Source organism: Rhinichthys klamathensis, unplaced genomic scaffold, assembly GCF_029890125.1.
Source record: "Rhinichthys klamathensis goyatoka isolate OS25496 unplaced genomic scaffold, OSU_Roscu_1.1 h1tg000015l_1, whole genome shotgun sequence".
Taxonomy (NCBI): domain Eukaryota; kingdom Metazoa; phylum Chordata; class Actinopteri; order Cypriniformes; family Leuciscidae; genus Rhinichthys; species Rhinichthys klamathensis.
The window spans coordinates 3,884,303-3,903,837 of record NW_026606567.1 but is presented as its reverse complement, the minus strand read 5'-3'; the positions used below and the strand labels follow the sequence as shown (position 1 = coordinate 3,903,837).

Below are 19,535 nucleotides of genomic sequence, written 5' to 3'. Positions count from 1 at the left end.
TTTGCCATCAAAAGGAAGGCAGAAGGGATGCTTTGCATTATTATAATGTTTACGATTGCACTGAAAATTACATTTTGCACCAAAATCTTCAAAAGATAAAACATTGCCTAATTGTCAGTAAATGTGTGACAGACCAAATGTTGTTATCCATCCATTCACTGAAATACAGGGACTTATTTCTAAAGAGAATGAATCTGCAATTCCAGATGGGTACATCGTGGGGAGTAAAATTGTGTTTGTACAGTAGTTTCCAATATAACAGAACTTGGGAATAAAATGCAGACAGCTTTACAGAAAGTTTTGGAACCTCAAAATCACAGCGTAAAAGAAAATCAATACCTCCAATTGTTTTAAACAGTTCCCTGGAAACACAATACCAGAAGCTACTACTGTTTGCTAGAAAGCATCTTAACATTTAGTCTTTAAGGTTCCATTTATACAATCAAAGTCTGTGGCTTGTAGCCCACCATCTTCATAGTCTGTCACTATAGTGGGGTTTTCTTTTCCAGATGTAATCAAAGTTTAAAGTATTGATGGTTTTAGCCACTTTTTTGGGGATAGATAAAGAAAAGGCTGGGTAAATGCACCTTGAAAGGCTTTCCATTTTATATAGATGCGAACAAACATAGAAAGATCTCTATTTAACCATCTGTCTAATCTTGATTTACATTCATCCATTTTGCTCCATACATGTAATGTTTCACTCAACTTACTTAGTATCTTTGGTTATATGTATACCTAAGTATTTAACTGCAGTTTTAATAGGGATACCAAATGCTGCCTCAAGGTGGCAGTCATGTATAGATAACAACTCACATTTTTTTCATGTTCAGTTGTAACCCAGATGCTTTTGAGAATGAGTCTATAGTTTCAGCCTTTGGGACCTGCTCAACATTTTTAAGAAATAGAGTGGTGTCATCAGCCAGCTGACTTTTAACTATATGTTTATCAAAGACAGTTAACTGTTCAATATCTGAATTTTTGACGAGGATTGATAACATTTCAGCTGCAATAATGAAAAGTGAGGGTGAGATGGGACAGCCTTGTTTTATACCTCTGTTGATGGTGAAGCGAGGCGTAGTGCCACCTGAGAGAGATATTGAGCTGTTGGTGTCGTTATAAAAACATTTTATAGTGTTTCTAAATTTTTCCCCAAAACCACAGAGTTCCAGAGCCTTAAAGATAAAGGGGTGTTCTAGCGTGTCAAACGCCTTATAAAAATCCAAAAAGAGAATAAAGCCATTGTCCTTTATATGCTCATTATATTCAAGTAAATCAAGGACAAGGCGAACGTTGTTGTGTATTGATCTACCTCTCATAAATCCTGATTGAGTGTCACTTATTATTTGAGGAAGACCCTCTTTAAGACGATTTGAAAATATGTGTGTTAGCAATTTATAATCATTGTTTAATAGTGTTATCGTTCTCCAATTGTCCAAAATTTTGGGATCTTTGTTTGGTTTTGGAATGAGAACAATTACACCTTGCCTCAACGTCTGTGGAAGAGATTGGTTGTTTAAAGCTTCTTTAAGTGTTTCAAATAAAAGTGCTTTGATATGCTCCCAGAAATGTTTATAAAAGTTGGCTGTCAGGCCTTCTTGGCCAGGGGAGCGGTCAGAAGTCAGACATTGCAACGCCTTTTAAAGCTCATTATACGTCATTTCTGCCTCACATGCATTTTGGAAGTCCTCATTTATTTGGGGAATAAAACCTCTGATTATATTAAAGAAGCCTCTGTTGCATCAGCTGAGAAACTAGAAGAAAAAAGTTGCTGTAAAAGGAATAAACTTCATTGGTTATAGTTTTAGGATCAGAGCATTCATTTTCATTAATGACCAGTGTTCCTATGTTATTTCTTTCCTGGCGAGTTTTTTTCTAATCTACAGAAATAAGAAGAGTTTCTTTCTCCTTCCTTGATCCATTTTGCTCTGGATCTGATGAAGGCTCCATTTGCTTTTCTTGTATAAATATTATCCAATTTGGTTTGTAGTGTTTTCTTTTGTCAGCGTGGGTTTATTACAACAGAGACTTATCTCTCTTGTCAAATTGGTCTCCTCTAAAAGGGCAGATTGTTGCAATTGTTTACTGAAAGAGATTAAAAAGTTTCTTATTCTGAATTAAAAAAATTCCCATTTGGAGCTATAAGACAGAAGTTTGGAGTCTTGTGTAATTTCATAAATTATGTCTTTAACCCCTTGGCTATACGTTTCAGATTGTAACAGCTAGGCTGGCTTTGAGTTTCCAATAACCCTTGTTTCGTTTGTGATTATTACTGGGTTTCAGTGTGAGATTAATATAGCACTGGTCAGATAGGGGAGCAGAAGATATAGAGCAGTCAGATGCTAAGTCTTTTACACTGTCAGAGATTAACCAAAAGTCAATCCTTGATTTTATTGAACCATCCGGCTTAAACCAAGAGAAGTTTTTAAATTGGGGTGTGTAAAGCGCCATGGGTCAGAAAGATTATGAGTGCTACAGAAACTGACTAAATGGGGTTATAGTGATGGTTATGAAACTTGGTGGGTGAGCGGCCTAACCATTCATTAAATACCACATTGAAGTCTCCTCCTAAGATAATATTAGTTGTTGGATAACGTAATTTCACATTTTTAACAAGATCATCAATTTCAGAGAGTAGATTTTTGTTTTGGTTTATGTTGTTATAACCATAGACATTTCCCAGGATAATAAAAGAGTCTTTGATTGAAAGAACGCATAGGATCCAGTGACCATCTGTGCTCTTTTTGGATGTCACAATTTTCCCAGGAAAGTTGTTCAGAAGGACAGCAGTACCTGCAGAACGATTAGTTCCGTGACAAAATAAGATTTTATCACCCCACTGATTGGACCAAAATTTCCATCCGTATCAGTCGAGTGAGTCTCTTGCAGCAGCAGGACACAGTGTGGTTTCTTGCTTTTACAGAAAAGGAAAATTGCCTTTCGTTTGATGCTGTCTCTAAGGCCCCTTGCATTGAATGAAATGAAACAGAAATTAGAATCAACAGTGAACATTAAACAGTAACTTGCCACTTAAGAAAAACAACCCGAGGTATATCAGCAGGAGAAAACTGCTTTGGAATGTGAACATAAGGCAACGTCCCCTTAAGAACAGTCAACTTAGATGTCCTTCATAGAAATGTAAACAAATTTCTTCACGTTAGACAGTGAGATGTAGCTGAACCGATGTGAGAGTGTGGTCAAGGAACCACAATTATTTTCCCATTTATGTATCCAGTTGGGCCCTTGAAGTAGGCCCGCTGACCTGCTTCTCTGGCCTGCTTAATCTGAGGCCACACTGCTGCTCTCGCCTCCCGGTCGGCTGGTAGGATGTGCTCGGCGAAACTTACATTAAACTCCTTGCACACTGCAGATCTCTTGGTCAGACGCCAGAGCTCATCTCGGTAGTGCCTCATGGTGAACTGCATTATCACTTGCCGATGTTTAGCTTCCTCTCTTTTGCCCAGGCGGTGCACGGAGTCGACGACACTGTCCATCTTGTCAGCCCAATGCGGAGCGATTTTGAGTAGGATCTGTAACACCCTCTCTCTCGTGTTTTCTTTTTCTTACTCTTTCATCCCACGCAGTTTCAGATTCCAGTGGCGTTTGTAACGCTCTAGTTCAAGGACTCTTTCTTGTAAAGCGACGTTCTCTGTCCCGATCCTTTTCATCTCCTTTTCCAAAGTTTGAGTTTTGGATTGGCAGTCTTTTATTTCTTTGGCATTAAACTCCACGCTTTTGGCCACTTGTGCAATCATGGCACTGTTGTTTTTCATTTGCACATTGAGTTCTTGTAACATGGTGGAGAGGTTGTTAACAGCTTCGAGTATTGTAGCATTGGATACCTCTGCTTCGTTTTTAGATTTCTTAAACGAGACAGGTATTTTAGTAGGGGAGTCGGGAAGAGGACGGCTCACCTTTGTGAGGAATGTTTCCATGTTTTTACCATCGGCATCAGCGCAGTAATCATAAGGGAGAAGTGCTGTTGCTGCATTAGCTTTCTTCATCTTGTTATGGCGCTTTTCCACTGCATGGTACGGTACGGCTCACTTGTGGCGCTTTTCCACTGCATGGTACGGTACGGTATGGCTCGCTTCGGCTCGCTTTAAATGGTAATTCCGAATCTTGCAGAGACGGAGATCGTGAGTATTAGCTGTCCATGAGCTAGCAGCATGGGGCAACTTTACAACTCTCTATGGGCTTCTCCCTTGACTTTATTCCTCCACGTCCCCCCGATTGCGCGCGAGCTTCTACTTCTGTCTATACGGTAATTTCTCTACTGTGCGACAGAGAGTCGCGTGTTATGACACAATCGTTAGCCTATTTTTACAAAAACGGCTTCTACGGGGCCATAACGTAAGATACAAGAAAATGGAGCCTTTTATACAGTGTCGTGTTTCTTTAGAAATAAACAATGGACAAATGGAGTCTTTAAACGCCTCAGATGTAAAGTTATTCGCTGTCAAAGTGACGCCAAAATAAATGGGAGTCAATGGAATGCTAACAGCAGGTGAAGGCTTATAGCCAATGGCGGCCCCCGGGGAGACTTACGTTTCCGGCTGGTGGATTACCCCCTTGTGAAGACCTCAGTCGTTCTGTCATATAGAGAGCCTAAGTCCCTCCCCTCCGCTTCCGGCTCATGGGACCTTATTTCGGAAAAAATATGAATGGTATCAATGGCGAGAGACAACTTATCTTTTTATTCCGTCTGAACTGTGCCCTGAATTACACATAATGATGTTTGTCAATTTAAAAGATAATTATGAAAGTCAAGAAAGTCGCAGTTTGTCATAAAACAGAAGAGTAACATTTAGTTTTATGTGAAAATCACGCAATGAACTACATCTCTCAGAAAGCGAAACAACGAGCAAGATCCGTTGCTCGTATGTGTACAGTCTGGAACAAAACACTCAGGCATGACGGCGTAACGTTACGATTATATTGTAAGACTATAGAAAAAATGACAGACGTTAGCTTCAGTAAAGTTAGCTTCATTCATAGAAACAAAATGTATGACGTCACATTTGCGCCTTTTGGGTTTGTAGTCTTTGTAATTTCGTATTTTCACAGTCTTATACCTCAACAGTTTTACATCAAACTGCGACTTTTTTTTACTTTAAAATGTATCTTTTAAATTGACAAACATCATATGTGTAATTCAGGGCACAATTCAAACGAGATCAAAATATTTGTTGTCTCTCGCCATTGACTACCATACAATATTTTTCCGAAATAAGGTCGACGGTGGTCAACAGGAAGGGGAGGGACTTGGGCTCTCTATATTGCCTCTAGATGTCCCTTTACTATTAAATATAAGATGCAGAAACATTAAACATCACATGATCAACATTTTTAGGAGAAATCACATATTGTAGCCTAATTTTTTTTTTAAAGCAGACTTTCTCATTGAATTCCTCAATCAGTTTCTCACCGTATGCTATTTAACAATGATAGATTAACTTTCAAGAAAATGAAAATTACCAATAATTTTCACTAAATTAACAACATTCATTTTCTGTGACAAATGCTGATAATAGCAGGTCAATTACAGCAGACCGATGGATGGATGATACAGAAAGGAGTTAGAATAATCACAAAATAAAAGCAAGGAAAATGAAAACAGTTAGGCTATAAAATAAATTAAAAGAGATATATGATACAGTTATAAAATGAATTAAAAGAGTAAAAAGATGATACATAAACTCCTCATCTGGCAAAACACCGGTGTATCATGTTTTTCACAGCTCCCAGTTTTACTGTGAGATTTTCCCATGGTGATTAAACTGTGTCTGTGGTGATCTTTCGTGCGCGCCTAAGAAATCTATTGGACATCTCAGATGGACCCAATTTTTCCCTAAAACCGGACTGGAGGAGCTCTAGGACTGACTCACGGGGTAACCTCGGGTTCACTGCCCCATCAGTCCGCACCCCAAAAACCCATTTTTTCGGAAGCTCCAGGAATGGAATCGATCCAGTCCACACCCCACAGAACCTCCAGTTTAATTACACAACAAACTCAATACACTCACTTTACACATCAAACTTGGACTTATGCAGAGTGTGATGGACATTGTCCAAGATGGAAAAACACTTGCTAAGGGTCCTCCTCTCTGCCACAGATGATAAGGATTCAAGTTTCACACCCATCACAGAAGCAGCCTTCTTCCCCAGCTTATCCAGCCGGATGGCGTCCCTTTTCTTAATGCGCTCCCCCAACACACCACAGCATAGAAGAGGATGCTGGTGATAGCCGTCTGGTAAAACATCTGCAGGAGCTTCTGACAGATATTCAATTCAATTAATATTGAAGGACCCTAGCCTTCTCAGAAAAAAAGAGTCGACTCTGTCCCTTCCTGTATAGGGCATCTATGTTCTAGGTATTTGAATGGACCACCTCCACACAGTCGCCTTCGATAAACACAGGCTGCAGTTTGGGGCCTCGGTCTCTAGAAGTCGACCACCATCTCCTTCGTTTTTGTAGTGTTGAGCTGTAGTTGGTTATAGCTACAGAAAGTCCATACAGAATCTATGGACTTTTTGCTCATTTATTTTAAGACAATCTGAAGAATGGCTTGGCTTTATATGGTAATATGTGTTAAACCAACATATTCTCATCCCAAGGCGTCGTAACAGGTAAGTCAATGGATGCATTGGTCACTTCTTTATCCTGAAATAAAACTTTATAGACAGATCAGTAATGAATATGTATGTAGACTACTTATAGAGAGGTACACTGTAACCTATTCTTATCGTTCTTTCTCATTATGAATTTGACCAAATAAGAGTTTGCATGTAATATTAAACACAAGCGTTCAAAGCATGTTTATTAATGTTACAACTCTGAAAAAGAAACCTATCTGTGTCAAAATCACTTTATTGTAAATGATCTCAGTGTGGAGCAGTTCTTGTGCTGTAAACAAGAGCAAATGATGCAAGATCATCATGATGACAGGACACACTAGAAGTGCAAGACCTACAGTATAAAACAAAAAACAATTGGATACCCCTTCATTTGTTTACATCAGTATACACCTAAAAACATGTTTATTATATGTATATTGATGTACACAAATATTGACCAATAATAGAATATCATTTATGCAAATCACGTAAGTATTCAGTCTGTAACAGCATTGAATTAAAATACAGTACTCTGTAACTCTACCTTGGATTTCATTTGTATCTGTAATGAATGGGAAAGAGCACTTTGTATGTTGTATCGTGTGTATGTGCAGCTGAAATGTGGGGATAAGAATGATTTGATGGGATGAACAGATCAGATGAAGGATAACTTTGCATAGTTCCCAGATCAGATCAGATTATTCTACTCTCTCCATGCGTAAAACCTGAGATATCACGTTCCAGAACCACCATCTCCTGATGTAGATGAATATCTTGAATTTCAGAGGCATTTTTACTGTATAATAACAGATACAGTGAAAGCACACTCTCAATGCATGTTTTTGTTTGGGTTTTGCAAAGCGAGTGACATCTATTAAGTCAGTTTGCACTTTGCACATTGTTAAAACTGATATAATCATATATAATACATATTGCAAACCCCTACTGCATGCACAACAAACTCACACAATCACAAATACGGTTTCATAGATTATTTGAATTAAACCTCTAGTGAAGCATGCAAAATGTCACGCATGTAAACAAGACTACACAGCAACTCAGCCAAAAGATCTCATCTCAAAATGTAATAGCAGAAGAAATAGACATGTTTAAGATGTTTTAATGGCCTTAAAACCAGGAGGTTCTAGTTTCAATATTTTAATGATCTGCGGGAATCCTGTCATAAAGCAAACGCAGTGGGAGAGAAAATACTGTAAAAGCAAAGTGTTTTGCTTCTGTAAAAAAGCAGCTTGTTCGGTTCACGCTCACCTCACAGAAGAAGATTATATTGCTAAAGTTGTTTCACGAAAATAGAAACACAGAAGTTTTTATCAGCTCACTCATACTGAGAGATGAGGATGAAGCTCTTGATGTGATGAGAAGGTTGATGTCGCAGAAAACACAAGAACAGCAGAAAAGAGGCATGATGAACAGTATCTGCATCTTTACAAAGCAGTAAAATCATCATGGCAACAGCTATGATCCTCATAAACTCTGAAGAGGAAATTACAAGTGCCCTTACCGTCCCCCTAATGTGCATCTCGATCAGATAACTGCTAATATTAGATAAATACATCTCAAAAACTGAGTTCAGGAGCTTTGAATTCAGAAAGACTAAACCTCTCATTCTCCTCGAGAATGACGACTCGATCTATCAGACTTAGAGAAAATAAAGCTTGAAATCAAGTAGGACAGATCATGGTTATCATCGAAATTTTGAACTTTAATAAAAGACTAGCACAATATTATGTTTCAAAATGATGGATATGACACGAATATGAAAAAAGGCAGATTTTATATCAATCAGTAACAGTTTATTACCGTATCCCAAATAATAAAGCTCATATACAACACAGGATTGAATGCAAGTGTTTCTGACATGTCAGAAGACCTCTGAAAACTGGTCAAGTAACAGTGGGACACCTTCTAAACGTCCTGTAAACGTTTGTAATACACTATACAAACTATATCAGTACCATAACATTCAAGTAGAGCTAGAAGTAATAAAAAAAAACGAAATCAAGTTTTACTCGCCGAACTCACCAATCATTTGAGTCGGAGGAATGAGGTTAGTGTGTTTTCCTGAATATAACGTCTCTCTTGTATTGTGTCTGTGGTAAACACTAGAGTTCAGGCAGTCAAACGGTTTCTACTCTCCTTCATGATGAAGAGATGAAGAGGAGAAGATCAGGTAATCAATGGTGTAAGTGCATTACTGTTTGATCTTCAGTTTGGATGTTTTCATTATTAAGGAGAAGGCAGTCGTGGACTTATGGTTAGAGAGTCGGACTCTTAACACAATGGTTGATGGTTCGACTCTCAATAACGGCAGGAATCGACTGAGATGCCCTTGAGCGAGGCACCTAACTCTCTGTGTGTGTGTGTGTGTACTACTCCTAATGTATGTGCATAAACTTGGATGTGTTAAATTCAAAGGACAAATTCTGAGCATGGGCTCCAAACTGGGCCTTCATGTCACTTCACTTTAACTTTCACTTTAACAAATCATTGCTGGCCTCTACTGGAAAGACATTGAAATTGAAATGGAAAATTAAAAATATCAAAACCATCTTTAGCATTAAGAAAATAATTATGCCAGTATATAATATATTTGCATATATGCAAATCGCTCTTTGTTTTTAGGTGAAGTGTGTAATTCTAGCATCTACAAACAGTTCTGCAAAAATAAAATCTATCCATCATATATTCAGATTATGCTGATAACACACATACAGGAATATTCACACAGGAGTACGTCAATATCTTTTTCATAAAGCTTAACCACATTATGGACCGTCAGTGTTGCAGTGTTGTTTTTTTTAAGATGCTCAAACAAGTTGTTCAATGTTACACACATCACCTTAAAATGTTTTACATCTAAACTGTTGCCATTTGTGAAAATGTGCCATAAACGCAATGCAAGGCCCACATCCAATGAAGCACAAACATCTGGAAAACATTTTAAATACAGAGATACAGCTTCGGCTGTTTACATTAATTAGTTTGCCTAGAAAAAGGGGGGAAAGGACAAGAAATTCATATTATCAGAATAAGATTAACATAAAATAACCATGGCTCCCAAACTTACTAAAATAGACCATCAATTAATTTTAGGTTTTAATACATGACATGTCAAACTAGAAAACCTTTACATCTCGCCTGAATTAAACATGCAAAAGCCTCTATAGCAAAAACACTGGATTGAAAGACTTCGTTGATTTCAACAACAGATTCCAGGATTGCAAATGATTCCAGTTAGCATATTTACTTTAGAAGCCATAAAAATACAAAAATAAAAATAAAATAAAAATAAAATAAACTGTCACTGAGAAAAAATACTATATTAACTACACTAAAACTAAATTATAGGGAAAACTAAATTAAATTGAAAATAGAAATAAAAACTAAATTCAAAACTATAAACCTGCATCACAAATAATATAAAGGGATGGAGAAGAGGAAAGAAAGTTTACAGATGGATTTGTTCATTTACAAAACAGTTATTATTAAATTTCCCGGGATGAACGCGCTGCGTGAAAGGGGCTTTATTGAAACAGAAACCCACTGTTGATTATGACTGAAGAATGAAGATGATGATGAAACCTGTACAGTATATGGTATAAAATCTGCTGCTAGATTCATCTCTGGGACTCTGATGGCCCGATTCTTCAAAAGTCTTCACACCCGTTACCTTTTCACGAGCCTCATCTCTCTAGATCTGCATTGGTTGTTTCACCTGCTTGTTGATTCCAGAGAGAGTTTATTATCATCACCAGATCTCGAATCGTGGGTCAGTGAGGAAGAGCTCTCTGGATTCAATTCTGTTGTTGAAGAGCCTACAGACACAAACACACACTAATATTAGAAACAGCAGCTGAAACAAACACACCATCAGGAACAGAATTCAGATTTGTAGACATAAATTGTTCCAATGTTTTAATTCTTTTTAACGGATGATAAATTGTAGTAGATAGCAAAGGAAAAGCAGTAACAAAATGGCCTTGAATCAAAGAGAAAGCACTTCAACTCAGAGATCAGTTTTATTTTTGAGCCTCATGTTTGTTGCATACTATAAGACTTCAGCTCAAATAACTTTAGAAGGGAATGTGATTCTGTGACGTTCAGACACACACCTTAATGTCTTTATGTCACTGTTGCGACAGACGACACTGTAGATTCTCTGAGCCCCAGTGTCAGTGATGCTATTGCCACTAAAACTGCAGATCAAACAAACAAATCAGACAAAATGCTAAATTATTACATCCTACTTGTTTGTGTCTCAGTCACTCACTCAATGTTTTGTGCTTTGTGGAGGTTTGTGAGCAGCAGATCCAGGCTGGGATCAGTGAGACGGCACTGACTCAGATCCAGTTCAGTCAGTCCTTCAGAATATTCCAGAATCAGCGCCAGACCTCGACAGACCTGCGGCTCCAGAGGAGTCTGACTGAGGTCCACCTCGTCACCCAGAGCTCGAGAAAGAGACTCCGCTTCCTCAGGACTCACATGAGCCAGAAACTGAAGCAGCAGAGATTTATCACAGCTGAAACACAAAGAAAGAGAAATATTGATATTATATTTCTGTCTGTTTGTGTATGAATGTAATCTGTGGATGTTTCTCACCAGAGTTTAACAGCATGTAACACTGGGAACAGCTGGTCCATTCCAGCTGTGTTAATCTCACAGTCCTGTAGAATCAGCTGTGTGTTTGTGTGTGTGTGTGTGTGAGCTCTCTGAATGACTGTGGTCACCACACGGCAGTCCTCAGTGGTCAGATGTAGAGTATCAGAGTGTGTGTGTGTTGTCAGATCCAGAGCAGAACGGCAGGAGAAGTCCAGCTTGTGTTGCAGGACGGAGAGCAGAACTGAGGAAAACTCTTGCTGGACATCAGAGACACTGCAGCAGTGAAGCATCTTCAGTAACAGCAGCCTGTCAACACTGAACACACACACACACACACACACACACATCATCATCATCATCAACACTGCAGCAGTGAAGCATCTTCAGTAACAGCAGCCTGTCAACACTGAACACACACACACACACACACACACACACACACACACACACACACACACACACACATCATCAACACTGCAGCAGTGAAGCATCTTCAGTAACAGCAGCCTGTCAACACTGAACACACACACACACACACCATCATCAACACTGCAGCAGTGAAGCATCTTCAGTCACAGCAGCCTGTCAACACTGAACACACACACACACACACACACACACATCATCGACACTGCAGCAGTGAAGCATATTCAGTAACAGCAGCCTGTCAACACTGAACACACACACACACACACACACACACACATCATCGACACTGCAGCAGTGAAGCATCTTCAGTAACAGCAGCCTGTCAACACTGAACACACACACACACACACACACACACACATCATCGACACTACAGCAGTGAAGCATCTTCAGTAACAGCAGCCTGTCAACACTGAACACACACACACACACACACATCATCAACACTGCAGCAGTGAAGCATATTCAGTAACAGCAGCCTGTCAACACTGAACACACACACACACACACACATCATCGACACTGCAGCAGTGAAGCATCTTCAGTAACAGCAGCCTGTCAACACTGAACACACACACACACACACACACATCATCGACACTGCAGCAGTGAAGCATCTTCAGTAACAGCAGCCTGTCAACACTGAACACACACACACACACACACACATCATCGACACTGCAGCAGTGAAGCATCTTCAGTAACAGCAGCCTGTCAACACTGAACACACACACACACACACACACACACACATCATCGACACTGCAGCAGTGAAGCATCTTCAGTAACAGCAGCCTGTCAACACTGAACACACACACACACACACACACACACACACACACACACACACACATCATCGACACTGCAGCAGTGAAGCATCTTCAGTAACAGCAGCCTGTCAACACTGAACACACACACACACACACACACACACACACACACATCATCGACACTGCAGCAGTGAAGCATCTTCAGTAACAGCAGCCTGTCAACACTGAACACACACACACACACACACACACACACACATCATCGACACTGCAGCAGTGAAGCATCTTCAGTAACAGCAGCCTGTCAACACTGAACACACACACACATCATCAACACTGCAGCAGTGAAGCATCTTCAGTAACAGCAGCCTGTCAACACTGAACACACACACACACACACACACACACACACATCATCGACACTGCAGCAGTGAAGCATCTTCAGTAACAGCAGCCTGTCAACACTGAACACACACACACACACACACACACACACACACACACACACACACACACACACACATCATCGACACTGCAGCAGTGAAGCATCTTCAGTAACAGCAGCCTGTCAACACTGAACACACACACACACACACACACACACACACACACACACACACACATCATCGACACTGCAGCAGTGAAGCATCTTCAGTAACAGCAGCCTGTCAACACTGAACACACACACACACACACACACACACACACACACACACACACATCATCGACACTGCAGCAGTGAAGCATCTTCAGTAACAGCAGCCTGTCAACACTGAACACACACACACACACACACACACACACACCATCATCAACACTGCAGCAGTGAAGCATCTTCAGTAACAGCAGCCTGTCAACACTGAACACACACACACACACACACACACACACACACACACACATCATCGACACTGCAGCAGTGAAGCATCTTCAGTAACAGCAGCCTGTCAACACTGAACACACACACACACACACACACACACACACACACACACACACACACATCATCGACACTGCAGCAGTGAAGCATCTTCAGTAACAGCAGCCTGTCAACACTGAACACACACACACACACACACACACACACACACACACACACACATCATCATCATCAACACTGAACACACAAACATATGATGGCCATTAGGCTTTTATATCACACAAAATCTGTTGAATGTAACAAACAGTCGAGAGAAAGAGGAGAAGAGAGAAATAAGGAGTTTCTCAAATGAAAGGCTGCATATCTCGATCACACAACACTGGCGAATTCAATTTGTAGGATCTTTGGAAAGCAGCCTTTGAGATCACGGATGATTGCCATTTAGTACTACATTAAGTCAGAAAATATAAAGATTTTTAATATATAGGTTTTTTTCTTCAAGATATATTATTAATATGAGATCCACTAGACTCCAGTGTGTAACGCTTCAGAAGGACTGGTAAAGGAGGAACGCAGCCTTCGCATTGAGAAGCCTCTCCAGAGTAAAGCAGCGAGACCTCATGCGGGACACATGTCTGAAGAGAGGCACAATGCTCTCCAGCTCTTCCTCTGGGATGGAGGTCCACAGCAGGTCGAGTGAAACTGCAGTGCAGTGTTGCAGTGTGAAGCGCAGCGCCGCACAGTGGCCAGAGTCCAGATCTCTGCTCTGCAGGCTGATGTAGTTCTGCACTGAACTCAACAGACTGAACACACACTCAACAGAGCCGCTCTCATAGATCTCTGTGATTACAGACAGCATGAAGACAGAGCTCATCCTGTACACACACACACATCATCATCATGATTAAAGATTGATCTTTTTATCACTACTTATTCAGTTCCAGATTTTATGGGAAAAAAGAAAACCTTTAAATCTTGCCATTCATTTGTAGGAAGTGTTTTTGAGATAGAAATAATGTATTGAACAGCTTACCGTTTAAACTGAATCCTGTTCAGAAATGGCAGGATTTCTCTGATGTTGCACCGAATGTCGCTCTTTCTGAAGTTCACAGTGATTTGTTGAATTCTGTGCCGCAGGAAATAGTGAAGCTCTTCCCAGCTCAAGGAACAGGAAGTCAGATCTCCGCCCACTTTCTGCAGGAAGTGCTGAGTCAGTTCCTCTTCCTGAGCTTCATAGACACATTCAACCAGCTTCTGGAGACTCTCTTTAGACGCTCTACACATACAGAATTAACTGATTTATCTCTATGCCATGATAAATATAAGGTCAAACACTGCTGAAATGTGTCTTATAGTCTTATACCTGAGAATCACTGGGGCCTGGTGACACAATAGGACACATAGAGAAACAGACGCCATCTTGTGTTCAGTCAGGTTCAAACACTGGACAGTCCAGCGTCTCAGAAAGATGGCCAAACTGCTCAGGACTCTCGACCACTTCCTCTCTGACAGCCGTTCACCATTCAGATCAAGTGTGAGTTCATTAACAGTGACGGGAGTTTGAACCCTCATTGACCTCAACACCTGCACTATTCTCAGCACCATATAAACACTCAGCCTGAAAAACAACTGTAAATATTAGCAGGAAAATTAATCAAGATCAACATTTGAAATGGTTATTAATAATCCTGTCTGTACCTGAGTGTGTGTATGTGTGTGATGTGTCTGAAGAGAAGCCTGGTTCCTCTTATAGAGATGGCTTTAGGTTTTAGAGAGAGGTTGAGTCTGTCAGAAGAGAAGCGTAAGACTCGTCCCACAGACCTGCAGGATTTACTGGGTAAACTTCCTTCCAGACTGACGGAGGAGCCGAGAAGCTCCAACAGTGAAGTCACCAGCTCTGGATTCTCTCTGAGCTCAACCACTTCAACTAAAGCTAACAAACACTGCTCAGAACAGCTGAAAAATACAATAAATACTTGATTAAAATGACTAGATCAATTAATATGACTCATTACAATTGGACAAAGAAATGAACAATGCATTGTATTTCATGTGTAAAGAATCTGAAGACTCTTAGGGGCGGTTCACACAGAACGTGTTTTTCCATTCACTGCGCTACTTGTCCATTGTTTTTCAGTGTAATCATGCGCTAGACGGACGTGTGTGACCGTTGCGCTCGCGTCTCGCACAGGCCCGTTCTAGGATTGTAGGACTTGGGGGGAATTTTGAAAACTTTGTTGGTCACACTTGATTCAATTTATGATTCGTTGTTTTGTTTTTCTTTTCTTTTTTGGCAAATTCAGAATGATTCACTTTGATTTCTAATGACATTGTATTAAATACTAGATAAAATGCTTTTTTCCCCCAGTTTTTTTAATACCTTCTTTGTCTTTTTAATACTTTCTATGAAAAATAAACTACTTAGTATTGTTTATTGCATGAACAGTAACTTGAGAGGAACTTTAAATATATGTACAGGTCAAGTCACATGATGTTTGTTTACATATAGACCACAAGACATAATAAGTCAATTTACACACAAGATCCAGTTCATATGTGTTGTAATGAATCTGAATGATCAAAAGCTGCAAACATTCACTGATGCTCAAGGCAACACAACACATCAAGAGCACTACACTGGATGCAGCGCCACAACAAACTCCTGACAGTAAACTGAAGCTCTTTTCTACTCCTGACGTACTTCCAGCGCTCGCGCTATTTCTGACACAAAGAACAAACTTGCTCTTGAAGTCGCTTTGTCCCGTCCAGTCTAGATACATTATGAGTGTCAGGGTTCTGTCACCAAACTAAGAATAAGATCAACCTGAGAACACTGACACTGTAAGTTGTTGTAGATTCTCTCACCTCAGCTGTGAGATGTGGGACAGACACTGAAGGAAACTCTTCATTTCACTCTCTTCCTCTGAACATCCGCTCAGCTTTACTGGTTTCTTCTCTGTCTGGAGTTTCAGCACTTCCAGGAGGACGGAGGTCTTTCTCTGTGAGAGATCTATGATCCAGACATCAGGAGACTGGAAAACTGACTGTAATGCTGGAAGGAAACTCCTGCCTGTTTGAGTCTCATAGTTCTTCACATGTGAGTAAAGATCCAGCAGGAAATCACTCTGTTTAATTCTGTTAGTCTCTTGATAAGGAAAAGATGTGTAGGTGCAGACTGATGATAACAGTTTCAGCATCTGCTCTCCTGTCTGTGTCTCAGTCTCTGCTGCTTTAGTGAAGAGTCTCAGAAGAAACTGCACTGCAAGACTGATATTCATATAGTCAAACCTGTTTCCAAAAGAAAAAAATACTATAAACAGACATAAATGATCACAGAACTCCGACAAAGACAAAAACGCAGAAATTCTATTTGTGCTTTAAAGCAAATTTCAGCTTTCTTTGCTATAAACAGTTTAAAAAGTGCATCGGATGAAAGGAAAGAAAATATTTAAAACTCTAATCATTGTAAAAAAAAGATTCTAAATCAATATAAAACATTTATTTCCATAAACAGATCAAGATACAGTGAAGTGATACTGATCGAGAAGTAGGTACAGTAAGTGAATATCCAAAAGTTCAGTTACCTCAGCTGTGAGATGTAGGACAGACACTGAAGGAAACTCTTCATTTCACTCTCTTCCTCTGAACATCCGCTCAGCTCTACTGGTTTCTTCTCTGTCTGGAGTTTCAGCACTTCCAGGAGGACGGAGGTCTTTCTCTGTGAGAGATCTATGATCCAGACATCAGGAGACTGGAAAACTGACTGTAATGCTGGAAGGAAACTCCTGCCTGTTTGAGTCTCATAGTTCTTCACATGTGAGTAAAGATCCAGCAGGAAATCACTCTGATAAACATAATAATACCACTCTTCATGAAAAGGGAAGGTTTTGTAACTGCACACAGACGACAGCAGAGTAGAGAATCTTGTTCCTGTAACTGTGACATTTTCAACTGCAGCAACACTGAGATTCAGCAGGAGTTTCACTGCAGACTTCTTCATTTCTTTATCACCATAGAACCCAAACTTGATCAAATACAGAGAAATAAAAATCCTGTTAATTTATGACAACATACAGCATTTATAAATCAACTATATAGTACACAAAAACAATTATTCTGATAATAAGAAACATAACAGCAACATTTATATAAGAGGACAGAATCTAGTGACATTTATCACACTATTTTCCAAGCTCCATATACAGTATAACGTGTAGCGTCTGGACTGAGTCACGATGACCGATTCAGTTCTAAACTTCAGAAAGCTTTGAACCTTTTTGGACTTCTTCATGTAAATCACAGGCCTAGCGCCGATGAGTCTGGATCAAATTTCCCCCCTTGTCACTTTAGTGTCCTGGCAGAGGCTGAACAGAAACTCCTTCATGAGCTTCAAAAAGATCTTTATAAACTCAACTTCCCTTCCACGCCAGGAACGAAAGGCCATGTGTCTTAGAAACTGGAGAAACACACCCAACATACAGAGACACACACATTCTTTCCATTTAACTCTTAATTAAGTCATCCCAGAATGTATATGATATATTCCTGTGTGTATGAATGTCCCCAGCTTATATTAGCCTAGTTACAACTTTCTAGTTGTGTTAGTTAAACTCTCAGTGCTTATAGTCAAGTGTGAGAGTGTTTCTCTGCTTTGATATCTTCCAGACATATCTTTCTTGGTATCGAAATATTCCTCTCGTTACGCCTTAATTAATGATGTGTGTTACAATAACATGTATAATACTATGTTTACCATCCTTTGGTGTAAAAATGACCAATTCTGACATCATCATTAAACATGCAGATTCGACTGTCAGAAGGAGACGAAGAAACTCTCTCCCGCTAAACGTTCCTAACTACTATTGGCCATTTCACACAAAATAGGCCTGGACTGATTTATCCTTAAAGGAATAGTTCACCCAAAATGTTGTCATCATTTACTCCCCCTTGTGTTGTTCCAAACCTGTCACCTTCATTTATAAAGCGCTTTTAACAGTATGGATTGTTTCAAAGCAGCTTTACAGTGATAATATATATAACCGTAACATATTGTTTAGGCTTTGCCACAGCTCTAGGATAAAGTTATTGTCCAGGTAAAGATAGTCTTGATTGATTCACTTCCGTTGTGAAGATCACAGCGCGTTTTCTACTCGAGCATGTGAATATTATTGTTTTTCTCAACATGAAAGTGAAACAATATAAACAAGATAAATATTATGAATTATTATAAATATTTTTTTTTAGAATTCAATTTACAAACAATCAGTCATCACAATCCATAAACAAAGAATATACATCAAATAATTACAAATAACATAATATGAATAACAAGTATGAAATTAATAAAAAAAAAAACAGACTTACAAACTTCATTAATGATAAGGATAACAGGAATGTTTGATTATATATCAGTTATTGACGTAGCTTTCTTATTTTTTTTTTTACCAATTTAAGAGACTCAAAATATATGTCAGTTTCAATTTGGAATAATTTTAAATATGGTCTTGATTTGGAAAATTTTGCTTTATGAATATGGAACCTAGTAAAATAAAGAGATTTCCCTTCAAGTGTGATTTGTTGTTTTAGATGCCATATAATTTTCAACACTTTTCCAGAATACAAAATGAACAATAAAAGAGATGAGTAAACGATTCTTGTTCTGTCTTACAAAAACTACAATAATTCTCAACAGGCGTGAATTTTGAGATAAACAAGTTTGTGGGATATATAGCCTATATTATGGAATATTTTCAAATGTAATTCCCTAACTTTGTTTGTGATACAAAATCTAAAAGGAACAAGCCACGCCCCATGCCAATTAATCTCAGTATAATGAGGATTCCAGAAAAATTTCCCACAAGGTGTTATTTATTTTCTTTAAATTTAGAAAGCATTTTCTGACATGCTTATTATCTGTACAATTGCTGCTGATAATATCCATACCGTTTATATAACGAGTAAAATTAAAGCCAGGAACTTTTCATTAGTTCTAATATGCCATTAGGTATAGATTTGAAAACTGAGTTATATTCTTTGAACGTTATCGGGAATGCCTTCTATGGAAGTAAAATAATGCCAAATATCTTTGAAGCAAAAAAGCCTGTTGAATTGCACTAGTTGAAAAAGATATGCATTGCATTAACCATGCTAGCATTTTAATGCATGTATTTTTAGGGCTTGCGTTTTTATGGGCTGAAATTCAACATGGTTGAATATTT

At 39.1% G+C, this 19,535-nt stretch overlaps 3 protein-coding genes across 4 annotated transcripts in view; all 3 read right to left on the bottom strand.

Moving 5' to 3' along the window:
* LOC130069534 (nucleotide-binding oligomerization domain-containing protein 2-like) overlaps positions 1–10,394 on the bottom strand; it is a 32,578-nt gene extending 22,184 nt beyond the window's left edge. Inside the window, exon 1 of one of the 2 annotated variants that reach the window (XM_056233459.1) lies at positions 10,310–10,394. The gene's annotated coding sequence lies outside the window, so the exon portion shown is untranslated. The remainder of the gene's footprint in view (positions 1–10,309) is intronic. The other variant, XM_056233443.1, reaches the window with a different exon arrangement.
* Positions 9,857–11,574, bottom strand: LOC130069558 (uncharacterized). The gene is made up of 4 exons (XM_056233487.1): positions 11,239–11,574; positions 10,910–11,158; positions 10,752–10,835; positions 9,857–10,454 (listed from the first exon to the last, which is right to left on the bottom strand). The coding sequence occupies exons 1-4, from the start codon at positions 11,526–11,528 to the stop codon at positions 10,388–10,390; spliced, it is 690 nt and encodes a 229-aa protein (XP_056089462.1). The 5' UTR covers positions 11,529–11,574; the 3' UTR covers positions 9,857–10,387.
* Positions 11,575–13,816: 2,242 nt separating this feature from the next.
* Positions 13,817–17,651, bottom strand: LOC130069555 (uncharacterized). The gene is made up of 5 exons (XM_056233472.1): positions 16,902–17,651; positions 15,016–15,273; positions 14,681–14,935; positions 14,351–14,593; positions 13,817–14,192 (listed from the first exon to the last, which is right to left on the bottom strand). Exons 1-5 carry the CDS (start codon positions 17,315–17,317, stop codon positions 13,865–13,867), a joined length of 1,500 nt encoding a protein of 499 aa, XP_056089447.1. The 5' UTR covers positions 17,318–17,651; the 3' UTR covers positions 13,817–13,864.
* Between the last annotated feature and the right edge of the window lie 1,884 nt (positions 17,652–19,535).